Source organism: Lemur catta, chromosome 4, assembly GCF_020740605.2.
Source record: "Lemur catta isolate mLemCat1 chromosome 4, mLemCat1.pri, whole genome shotgun sequence".
Taxonomy (NCBI): Eukaryota; Metazoa; Chordata; class Mammalia; order Primates; family Lemuridae; genus Lemur; species Lemur catta.
Window position 1 is genome coordinate 55,105,648 of NC_059131.1, and position 12,993 is coordinate 55,118,640.

The window sequence follows — 12,993 nt, forward strand, 5'->3', positions numbered from 1 at the left end:
CTGCATGGTTTCTTCAGGAATCCAGTCTGTTTCTCTGCTCTACTATCTTTTGAATGTAGCTTTCATCCTCAGTTGTAAGATGGTTGCTCTACCTTTCGGCATCATTTCTACCTTATAAGCAGAAAGGAAGGGCTAAAAATCAAAAGCAAAATGGATTTTGATTCTCTTTTCTGGAAAGGATGTGTTCCCCAGCAAATTTGCCTATGTTTGATTTAGCAGAGCTATGACACATGGCCATCTAATTGCAGTGGAGTTTAAAGGGAGAAGCAAGGATTAAACGCATAATTTAGGAATTTAAACTTTATCCCAGGATGGGTGCGGTGGCTCACGCCTGTGATCCCAGCACTCTGGGAGGCCGAGGCTGGAGGATCGTTTGAGTTCAGGAGTTCAAGACCAGCCTGAGCAAGAGCGAGACCCCGTCTCTACTAAAAATGGAAATAAATTAGCTGGACAACCAAAAATATATAGTCAAAATTAGCCGGGCATGGTGGTGCATGCCTATAGTACCAGCTACTTGGGAAGCTGAGGCAGAAGGATTGCTTGAGCCCAGAAGTTTGAGGTTGCTGTGAGCTAGGCTGATGCTACGGCACTATAGCACAGGCAACAGAGTGAGTCTCTGTCTTAAAAAATAAAATAAAATAAACTTTATCCCATAGAGAGGTAAATGTTACTCAAGGTATTTGGACAGGGGCATGACATAATGAAATGAATGCATTAGAAAGATTCATCTGGTAGTGGTCTGGAGAATTAATTAGGCAAATAATTCTGGAGGCAAAGAAAGTCGAGCAGATTGTTTAAAGTGGAAAAGCACAAGAGCACTGAAATCCGGGTAGAAGACTCATCTAGTCATTCTAGCCAGCCTGTTGTGTTACTGGTAATGGTTTGGGGTAGATTAGTAACCTTGAGAATAGAAAGGAATAATGGCTTTATACCAGTAACTGTACAGCAAGACCTAGCTTATTATTAAATTCGGAGAACTGGGGAGAAGGCCAGTTTTCTTTAATTCTAAACAGTTTAATTTGGGAACATAGTTAAGGATACATTTAATTTGGGAACATAGTTAAGGATACATTTAAGGAGTTAGAGTGTTTCAGAGAGATTGAAATAATTGTCTTGGACAACTTTTTGATGAAGTTAGTAAGGTACCAACATAAATCCAAGAGCCCAACTATATTTACTATTATGATTGTCATAGTAATGGATAGGGGAAAATATCAGCACTAGAAGCTGGAAACATGCCATCTACCTATTAAAAAGATTGATATTCTTCAACTAAATATGGTTTGGATGATGGTGAAATAAAGGAGGCTTAAAAGGCTAACTTATGACTCCTCTGTTGTGATAGAGCAGCATGCCTAGGGACTGACTGGAGGGGACCCCCCACCAGAACTCTGGTTGTGCCTTCTTCACGTTGGAAGTATATGGACAATCTTTTTGTCCTGTTACCACAGTAAGTGGAAACACATCAAGTTTTCCTGCTAGAGTAAGCCAAAAATGGACAGGAAGCCAAAGTAGGGGAAAGAGTTGTACAGTAGCTTTCTTGGTTCAGATCTTGATTTTTGGCATGGAAAACCAAGGAAAAACTTAACCTGCCCATACTTGTTTTATGTTAGGACTGCCTCTAACTCTGGCTGCAATTCATATAACATTCTCTCCATTTAGCTGCTTCTTAGAATCAATAAATAATTATTACAGAAAAGGTAAAATTTTCCTATGTCCCTGTGTTAGTATGGGTTTGCACATCTCTGACGGAAACTCAGTCACCTTGTCTTTAATAATAAGCCAGCTTACACCTCAATCCTTAGCAGTGATTCTTAACTCTCTGAGCTACTCCCTCCCCCACCACTACCAATAATCTGATGAAAGTAAACATTCTTTTTTCCATAAAAATAGCCACATGCCTGTACTCAAAAATTTATCTTTAAAAGTGGCAGGAGATCTTGATCTGGAACAAAGTATGATCAGAATACTCAATAAAAAAAACCCTTGCAGCTGTGAAATACTGCTGTAGCTCAACTCTGCAAACTAGCAAGACTTAAAATTTCAATTCATTGTTTTCAGCAAGATTCATGAAATTAATTATATCTAAAACTAGAGTAAGCAGTCAACTAAGAGCCAAGAAGATTACAAGGAAATGAAAAATTGAAAAAAAGTGCTGGGAAGCAGTGAACATTTGAGCATTATAGAAAATCTAATGAGTTAACAGGAGATACAACCAAAAAGTTGCAATTCAGATGAGAGTTTAATTTCATTTTAATTCTAAAACTATTTCCTAGTAGTTAAGCATCTGTTACACATCTGTTGTGTCAGGCATTGCAGTATCTGCAAAAGATGCAGTGGTAAACAAGCCAGATGTGGTTCTACCCTTTTTGGAGCTTGTAGTCTATCTTGCAATCTATTAGTGAAAGTTAAAGAGCCAAACATGATGAAAGAGGAAAGGTGTGATAGATACAGCTAGGAGACCCAATCTGTGCATAACTGGAATTCCAGAAAAAGGACATCACTTCAATATTGGTGAAGATTTTAAATTTCATTGTTATGGAAGGACAACCTCTAGTGAGTGATCGAGGCAGAAACTGTGCAACTATACAAAGAAATAGTCTAGCCTTAGCTAGCAGGGCAACACATTCTCAGGGTTGCCTGAGAAAAAAAGTTTGACTCACAGTAATTCAATATATCTCTTTCAAGTAGAATCCTAATGTGTGTGTTAGGACAGCGTTCACAGACATGCATGGGCCCAGAGAATATTTCATGAAACTTTTCCAAAACATTAATATAAAATGAAGAACTTAAGAAATGGAGAAGTTATGATACAAAATGTTCGTAATGAGTAGTGAAACCATTTAAATATAGAGTAAAATATAAATAATCAGTTTTATAAAATAACACATTTTTTAAAATGTCACTTAAAATTACAGAAAAGATAATTTGGTCAAAAATATATTATCAAATATTGGAATGTAGTCAAGGCTTACGTGCTAAATCTTTTAACTTAGACATAGGAAATCGGTAGTTTCAAATTTCTTTTTTTTTTTTTTTTTTTGAGACAGAGTCTCTTTCTGTTGCCCGGGCTAGAGTGCCGTGGCGTCAGCCTAGCTCACAGCAACCTGAAACTCCTGGGCTCAAGTGATCCTTCTGGGCTCAGCCTCCCAAGTAGCTGGGACTACAGGCATGTGCCACCATGCCTGGCTAATTTTTTCTATATCTATTTTTAGATGTCCATCATATAATTTCTTTCTATTTTTAGTAGAGACGGGGTCTCGTTCTTGCTCAGGCTGGTCTCGAACTCCTGAGCTCAAACGATCCACCCGCCTCAGCCTTCCAGAATGCTAGGATTACAGGTGTGAGCCACTGCACCTGGCCCCTAAATTTCTTTTAAAATTGAAGGTAATCATTAGTAGAATGAAAATAGGAGGACAAATTTCCTCCCAATCATTGAGGTATGGGAGGCGTTTGGGATAAAATCCCATATAGTACAAAAGGCAATGGCAAGAATGCCCAAAGGGAACAGAAAATTTTAAAGTACCTGGAGAAAATTATGATGAAATTCATATCAGTTTAACAACTATTTACTGAATTGTTCGCTGATTGCCAGGCATGATTTTAGGGAGTGGAGATAAGAGCATTGAATAAAACAAAGTTCCTGGTTTCATGGAGTTTTAACTCTGTGAGAAAGACCCCAAAGAAATTAAAATATATACACAGTATGTCCATTGGCAACAAGTGCTGTGGTGAAAATTATTAGGAAGGAGAACAGAAGTGCTCTTGTGAGGAACGAGGAGCTGTGCAACTTTCAGTAAGGTAGTTGGGGAAGTTCTCATTGAAAGAGTGATATTTGAACAAACAGCTGAAGAAGGTGAGTGAGCAAGCCATGTTCTGGGGTGATAGCATTCCACACAGAAGGAACAGCAACTGCAGAAGACTTTGAAATCTAATACCTGTGTAGTTTCTTTGAGATCCACACCTGTATAGTTTCTTTGAGGAGTACAAAGGATGCTTGGGGTTAGTGTGGAGGAGTATAGGAAGAGGTATGTGGTGGTTTGGGGTTGGAGGGTAGGTGGAATTCTAAAGGCCATTATAAGTACTGGCTTTTTCTTTCAATCTGATAAAAGGTTTTGAGTCCAGGAATGGTAAGTTTAATCTGGCTTTAAGTTGTGCATAGAGTGTGGGTAAGTTATAAGGCAAGGACAGAAGCAGAGAGATCATTATCAGGCTGTTGTAGTAATCAAAGCAAAAGATGATGGTAGATTTTTTGGACCAGGGTGATAGCAGCTAGACATCTGAAATGTCACAGTGCTGTAAGAAATGATGTTTTTGAAAGATGTAGTAAGTAGTTCCCCCGTATCTGAGGTTTCATTTTCCATGGTTTCAGTTACTCACAGTCAACAGTGGTTCAAAAGTATTAAATGGAAAATTCCAGAAATAAACAATTCATAAGTTTTAAATTGTATACTGTTCTGAGGAGCATGGTGAAATCTCACACTGTCAGGCTCCATCTTACCCAGGACATGACTTATCCCTTTGTGTAGTGTATCCACCCTTTATATACTACTCACCCATTAGTCACTTACTAGCCATCTCTGTTAACAGATCCACTGTCTCCATGGCCCTAAATTGCAAGTGTAGTGAAGCAGACAACTTAGATATGCCAAAGAAAAGCCATAAAGTGCTTCCTTTGAGTGAAAAGGTAAAAGTTCTCAACTTCGTAAGGAAAGAAAAAAATTCTATGCTGAGGTTGCTAAGATCTGTATAATAAGATACAAGAAGACACTTTGAGAGGGACCACATTTAGATAACTTTTATTACAGTATGTTCTATTCTTAGTTATTGTTGTTGGTCTCTTAATTGTGCCTAACCTACAAATTAAACAGATAGGCATGTATAGGAAAAACCATAGTATACATAGGGTTCAGTACTATCCATGCTTTTAGGCATCCACTGGGGGTCTTGTAATGTATTCCCCATGAATAAAGTGAGACTGCAGTTAATGATAAGAAAATGTAGATGAGTGGTAAGAGATGGTATGTAAAATTATGCTGTTGTATGATCACAATTGAATAAAATGTCTTTATCTATACAAATAGAAAAGGGTAATAAGCATTTATACTTAAGGGTAGGAAGATTTTAGATTTTTTTTGTTGGGTTCTTAAGCTTTTCTGTATTTTCTAAATTGCTTTTTACAATTGGGAGAAAACTAAATTCTTTTCTATTCAAAATATTTTTCCTTCATAGAACAAAGAGGTGAAGAAAAAGACTTCAGATTCAAAGAAAGTATCTGTGTCTACTTTAAAGTAAGTGATTTTATTATTTCATATATGAAAATCAATATGCATATGAATTAAGAAATTTTAATTTTTAAAACTACATTTTTAATATACTTTATCACTGTAACTACAATTTAAATGGGACATCATTCCAGTTGAATTATTTTAAACTTTTTTAGATTTAAACATTGTATTTTTAGAATTTTATAGAACTTAGAATTTCTAAGTTGCTGCTAAATTTTTTGGTCTTTTAAATAGAAAAGATGCAGATGCTTCAAAAGCTGTTGAAACTGTTAGTTCAACTCCTGCTGGTAAGTTGTCACTTTTAATACTCCAAATGAATGTATCTTGTCAGTTTACTAGAAACTTCTTGTAAGGTGATGCTAGGAAGACACCACTTCCTGTGTTTTAATGGAAGGGACCCAAATTGCATTCTTTAATTGGCCCCTGTATTAAGCAGATGGTTAATATTTAGCACTGTGTAATTATGGAATCTCTTCTGGAATAAATATAATGACTGAGGTAATGTACATAAAATGTCTATCATAGTTCCACAGTTAGTAGCTGTTTTTTGCGTGTTTAGGTTAGTTTTGCAAAATCTCCCTCCATCCCCTCCCAATATTTATTACCCACAAGACAAAACATAATGAAAAGTATATTAAGATTGCTTAACTGGTCCCCTTTGATTCTGAAAGTTAGCTGAGAGGCAAAAATTAAACAAAAGTGATTAGTAGATGTTATCACACTTAGGTGCTAAAAGTCGATTCTTTATCCTCAGGAAAACACTTCAGGTCTGTCTTTATTATAAATCTAGTTAAATGAATTTTACATACAATTTTAATAAACCAGGTTATCTTTTTTTCCTCAGTCCAGAGGACTAGAAAGTTGGAGCTAAGGAGTTACTGTCAAAACATACATTCATGGCCGGGTGTGGTGGCTCATGCCTGTAATCCTAGCACTCTGGGAGGCCGAGGCGGGAGGATCGCTCAAGGTCAGGAGTTGAAGACCAGCCTGAACAAGAGTGTGACCCCATCTCTACTAAAAATAGAAAGAAGTTAGCTGGAGAACTAAAAATATATAGAAAAAATTGGCCAGACATGGTGGCGCATGCCTGTAGTCCCAGCTACTTGGGAGGCTGAGGCAGAAGGATTGCTTGAGCCCAGGAGTTTGAGGTTGCTGTGAGCTAGGCTGACTCCATGCACGGCACTCTAGCCCAAGCAACAGAGCAAGATTCTGTCTCAAAACAAACAAACAAAGAAACATACATTCATGAGAGTAGGAAGAATAAATCGCTTGATAATGAAGGATAAGACAAAAAAAGCTAAAATAAAGCAGACATAAAGTGTATTCAAAATTTAAATTGTGTTTTGTATGTTCTGTTTTAGGGAGACAGGTATATAATATGTTTTGGATTTTTATTTAGAACAGGGTAAGTAAGAGTTCAGGCACTAAACTCTGTCAGGTTAAAATTGGATTTTGTAGAATATCTCATTTATACATAATATTTAGTTGGGTAGAGTACAGAAGTACTGAAAGTTAGTGGAGATACTATGGTTGGCTTCCAGAAGGCAGTACATTTTGACTAAGAGTTTAAATTAGATGATGTATGTGAACCGATAATATGTAGAGAATGGGGCAGAATATTACTTCATGTGGGGAGATGACATAGCAAAGGTAACAAAATTGGAGAATCACTCTATAGAAGGCCTTGAAGGGCCATGCTGGGAAGTTTTTGAACTTGACCCCATTAATAGCATTTTCCAAAATGTGTTGTATGAAAGATAATTCCTGAAAGATGTTTTGGGTCAGATAAAGTTTGGGATATGTGTTATAGCTTTTTTTTTTCTTTTAAAAAAATAATCCACAAAACACATTCATTTTTTGAAACCCTGTAGGAAAGAAACCTAGTTAACTTTGTTTAATCCACTGTTTCCTAAGCTTGGCTAAAGTACATTCCATTTTTTTCTGTGTAAGACCTAGTAATAATTGGTACAAACTCTGGGAAATTGCTGTAGAGAATAAAGAACCACTCACTAGTTGTTTAGGATTCTCACATAGATTGAATAAATTGAAGAGATTGAAAATTCTATTGAGAAAACACAGTTGGGATTGGCTGTGGAATAATTAGGACCTGATGTGAAAAGGTTAATTAAAATGGTGTGGAAAGGTAAAATTTGAATTTTATTATATGGGATATTTTAGTGGAAAAGATTAAAAAAAATCTTTAATTTCAGGTTTTTAGGCTGGATGGATTTTACTAGAAGTGTGGCAATACTATTGAGTATAACCGAAAAATATAGACACAGTGTTTCCTTTGAATTTGGGAAAAACCATTATCTTAGATTTTAACATTGCCAAATTTTGACCATCAAAGAATATCTGTTGAAGGTATTCTTTAGTCAGCCAATCATATGGCATTGAAACTGAGGATGCTTGGGAAATTTTTTAAGTTTAAGTTCTAAATTTTAGAAATAGTTTTAACAGAGTAAAAGTAATGAGTATAGGGAAAGTACTTTAAGCTAAATACTTCCTCCCTTCCAGTATAAATGTACAAAGAAAGGAACCTATAATTACGACTGAGAAAGTATCAGATGAGAAAGAGGGTACACAGTATCTTTTTGATATCAGCTATGTCAGATTGAAGAGTGATAAAGTTAATTAGGACAGTTTTAAAGATAATTTTGATTATAAGCACAAATGAAAAAGGATGAGGAAGTACAGGGAGGAAGTAAAAGCATAATTTGATTATAAAGGGAAACTTTAGAGCTCTTATCCATTACTAATTAAAAAAAATAAAGATAATTTAGAAGGCCAGGCAAGGTGGCTCACGCTTGTAATCTTAGTACTCTGGAAGGCTGAGGTGGGAGGATTGCTTAAGCCCAGGACTTTGAGGTTGCAGTGAGCTATGATTATGCCATTGCACTCTGGCCCAGACAACAGTGAGACCCTATCTCAGGGGGAAACAAAAAAAGATTTAGATTGCCTACTATGTGTCCATGATAGGAGGCACTTTGTAGAGGCTTAGGATTTGTCAGTGAACCAAATAGGCATCTCTGTTTCCAGGTAGCTTACATTTTAACTTGATGTGACAAATAAATGTTGCATAATAAAATAAACATTAAATAATAGTTTTTTAGAAAGCGAGAAGCGTTATGGCAAAAAGAAAAAGTAGAACCAGGGTAAAAGTGATTAAGGATTATTTTGATTTAGTGTTAGAATTTATTTTGTAAAATAAGGTAATAATGACTTGTTAAGTAGAAGGGACTACTAACATCTATGACAGAAAACAAGGGGGAAAAAAACCTAACATTTGAGGATCTGCCTTGAGTTAAGCTTGAGTTATGAGATTAAATGATTTACTCAAGGTCATATGGGAGAGATAGAATTCAAACTCAAAACTGTATGATTGCAAAGCTTTTTGCCTATACTATACTACCTCTCTCAGAATGAAAACTGGTTCCTAATCTCCTTTGATAGTTTCCCTAAAAGTCTGTTCCTCTTCTCATTTCATGCTTTTCTTTCTGGCTTCTTGTCTATTCTTCTGCGTTAATTTTTAATATATAAACTTAGAATCAGCTTACATAGTTTAAAAATTCTTCAAAAGAAGAATAATTACAACAGACTATCCCTAACAGATATTAAAGTATATAACAAAGTTAAAAGATTTATAATAGTTTCATCTAGTTATATAAATAGATAAAAGGTCAGCAGGACAGAAGAGAGTCCAGAGCTATTGCCTAAAGCATATGGAACATCAGTAGTATGTATGTAATCATGTATGTAATGCATGTATCATCAGTAGTATGAATATCAGTAGCATTTCACATTAGTGGGGAAAAGATCAATTATTCATTAAATCGACAAACCACTTTTTCACTTTTGACAAAAGTAAAGCACTTATATAAAATTAAATTGTAGTTGGATCAACGATTTAATGTGATACATGAGATGGTAATAGTATTTTTAAAATGTAGAGAATTTTTTTTTCAGTTGTAGGGTGAGAAGTTCTTCCCCATCAGGAAGAAATCTGACTGTATAAAAAGTATTTTTATATAAGTATTTCGCATAACTTTTTAAAAAATGGTTAACCTATGTGATATAGACTAATTTTCTTAATACATAAAGAGCTCCAATAAATAACAAAACCCTCAACAACCCAAAAGATAAACTGGAAAATAGTATAAATAGGCAGATTACAGAGAAATAGAGATTACCTTTAAACATACGAAGATTGATACAACTTTACTTAAAATTAAAGAAACAAAAATGTGATCATATCAGTTTCCATCTCACATTGATAATTTCTCTTATCAAGTTGGGCTTTTAACTACGCTTGTGTGGAAATGGGGAAGTCCCACTGTCACGTACTATTCATAGGGAAATCCGACTGGTACATTGTCTCTGTAGGACAATTTAATGTTAATTGTTAAAATTTAAATCTATGTGCCTTTAGACACCTCAAGTTCATGTCTAAGAATTTGTTTGCCCCAGTAATAATTCCGTGGACATACAAAGATGACTATAGGGATGTTTCTTGCACGGTTCTTTGAAAATTATTGCCAGGTTAGATCTTAAGTAAATCTAAGCATTATTATTTATAACGTAATATTGAAATATTTTTCTTGTTCTTTTAGCCAAAACTGGACAAGCCAAGACATCTGCAACCAAAGTAAACAAATCTGCAGGTATGGTTTTGATTAGGATTTTAGACATATTAGTTAAGTTTAAATTATTTAAGAAGTGTATAGCAGTAGTCTTGGATTTCGAGTGACATAGTCTGTATTGAATATATACGAATTTTTGAGATTAATAGTCATCTAGCAGTTTTGAGAAATGAGATTTAGTAGCTTATGATCTTAGAGTAATTATCGAAATAAGATAATTTAACTCGAGAAAGTATTTCTCACGATCAGTATCACAGATATTTCCCACTTTTATTGAGGTCTCCTCTCTGTTTTTTTTCTTGTACATAATAGCCCAGATAACAGACATGTTCCCATAGCAGTTGTTGTGGACTCCAGTGGGTTTTTAAGTAATTATTAATTTCTTTCACTTTCCCCTGACATAGTCCTCCTTTCTACTTTTCCTACCATTTCTGCTAAATGCTAGTTAATTCAGAGTCATCTCTTTAAGTGGATAGGGATGAATCTTTTAAGTTGTCTTCCCTATAATGTTAAAAAGGAAAGGAAACAGCCCCTGAATTGGCAAATGCCATCATTAGTGGCAGATCCAGAATTTTCATACGTAGTTTCATAGAAGTTGTCAGTTGTCTGAGGGGGTCATGGGTGGCTAGAAAACTTGTTTTGAGGCTACATTTCTTTAGCAAACATTTTGATACTACTTTGATAGTAGCATAGTGTAGGAGTCAGAGGAAATTTGGTGAACTGCCTACTAAAGCTGTTAGCCACACCTTTATTGTTGGAAATTAATGGTAGTTATTAAGTTCTTATATACCCAGATAGAAGTAGTAAAGTGAATTGACTTGTGATAATAACTTAGGGATTCTGAAAGAAATACCTTAAGGGCTCACTGAAGCTCAAGTTTACTGCAGTGTGGCAAAACTCATGAATGGCTGGGAATTGACTAGTTTGGTGACAGCTGTGAGGACTGGTATTGCTCTTTTTCAACAAAGATTATGGTCTATCTTGAATATGAAGGGTGGATTTTGTAAACTCTTTTGGTTGTTTTTTTTCAGTGATCCTTGGGATTTTGGGGGGGTTTTTTTGGTATTATTTAATTTCCAAAGTATAATTATATTCTCAGAAGGTTCCTGTTAGGTTGTGGCAGTCACCACCCTTATTTGCATATGGGGAAATGTGCACGGAAATCAGTTAATACCCCCAGGCTTTTTGATTTAACTTGGAATTCAGTTTAGGTCTTTTGCCTTAGTTGTTATAAATCCTAATTTTCAGAGCTAAATCTCCTGTTACTATCTGAATGGAAAAGGTTTTGACTCTTCTGGTAATCTTTTCTGCAACACTTTTTTGATCATAATCTTTATAAATAGCATCATCTTGGAAAAATAAAGCAATAGTAATAAATGTGTGGGTACAAAGAATGGTCAGGGCAATTTATAATAGTCTTGTGTGATTAGGAACAAGTCAAAGCAATCTTCATGTGACCTGACCATGATATAGGTGTTCTTGAATGCTTTTCAGGCAATGGGGAGCCAAGGAAGCATGGGTTGGGAGCCTCTAAGTTTAAATTAGCTGCTTTTGGAACTCTTTATAGCATGGGATTGTTTTTATGTCCTTGGAATTAGTTTTGTTTCTATTTGATCTGCACATCCAGATTTTTATTTAACTTGCCTGAATGCTGATTTAAGTATAGGTTGAATATCCCTTATTCAAAATGCTTGGGACCAGAAGTGTTTTGGATTTCATATTTTTTCAGATTTTGGAATATTTGCATATACATAATGAGATGCTTGAACTCTAAACATGAAATTCATTTATTTTTCATATACACCTTATACACCATAGCCTGAAGGTAATTTCATATGATATTTTAAATGATTTTGTGCATGAGACAAAGTTTATGTTAAATATTTACATGCAGAATTTTCCATTTGTGGCATCATGTAGGGGCTCAAAAAGTTTCAGATTTTGGAGCATTTTGAATTTCAGATTTTTGGATTAGAGATTTTTGGCCTATACCCCAACAGGAAGGTGAATTATTTCAGTGATATTTTTCTTCCTAAAGAAATTAACCATCATTGCTAGGTTTAGAAAATGGCCTGTTCCCCCAAAGATGATAGCAGTTTATATTTTGAGTAAAGTATAGACTGTTGTTCTTATAGTCTTTCTCTGTGAGGTTTTATGAGGATTGTTGGTACTAGTTAAATAAACCAGTTTTGACTGCAGCTTTTCTTATCTAGGGAAATCAGTGAGTTCTGTAAAATCTGTGGTAACTGTAGCTGCTAAAGGTAATAAAGCTTCAATGAAAACAGGTAAGACTATTGGGGTGGAGAGATTTTAAGTTTATTCTTAATTCTGCCTTAAAGAATATAATAAATATAGCATCAAAAGCAATTCATAATTTTTAGCGTCTAACAACATCTTGAAGGGTTTAGTAGATGCTTCTTTGATATTTAAAACCTGATCCATATAAGAATTTTATTTGTTGGTACTGCATCATTGCAGATACATTTTTGTGCACATATATAATCACAGCCGTATAATATAAATATACAGCTATTTAACTGTACATTCGTAAGCTTTATAATCATAGGCTACTCTTGTCATTTCTCCCCTATGCATGGTTTATTCTTTGTTTCCCTCTTTTTTTTTTTTTTTAGAGCTGTCACTTTATGTTACCTTCCCCAGCTTGTATAGTTCCTCTGATGTTTGTTACTTTTTAAAAGATTACTTCTTTCCATGTTAGGAGAATGCATTTTCTTCATAAAGAAATGGAACAGTATTTGGAATAAATGTAGCATGTTAAAGTTAGCATGATCTTTTTAGTATTATCTTTTCTGATAGACTAATTTTAAAAAACCTTTGCAAAAATTACAAAATATGATTATTTTGTGTTATCATGTGCTTCTGCCACATGAGTGTTAAACTTGTGGCTTAATTAAGGCCAACACCAGAAAATTGTATCTTGGCTTAAATTTGCTTTTAATCTCATTGGTAAACAGATATTAAAAATAAACAGAAAAATGAATATATGGAAAATAATTGCTCTTATAATAAAGTCAAACTAATTTACTAATATATTAATAAGAAAC

At 34.8% G+C, this 12,993-nt stretch overlaps 1 protein-coding gene across 4 annotated transcripts in view; it reads left to right on the top strand.

Moving 5' to 3' along the window:
- ZNF638 (zinc finger protein 638) overlaps positions 1–12,993 on the top strand; it is a 78,321-nt gene that overhangs the window by 36,228 nt on the left and 29,100 nt on the right. For all 4 annotated transcript variants that reach the window (XM_045549828.1, XM_045549825.1, XM_045549826.1 and 1 more), the window contains 4 exons: positions 5,233–5,291; positions 5,523–5,575; positions 9,899–9,949; positions 12,142–12,213. In XM_045549828.1, the coding sequence (XP_045405784.1) occupies positions 5,233–5,291; positions 5,523–5,575; positions 9,899–9,949; positions 12,142–12,213 (235 nt within the window). The remainder of the gene's footprint in view (positions 1–5,232; positions 5,292–5,522; positions 5,576–9,898; positions 9,950–12,141; positions 12,214–12,993) is intronic.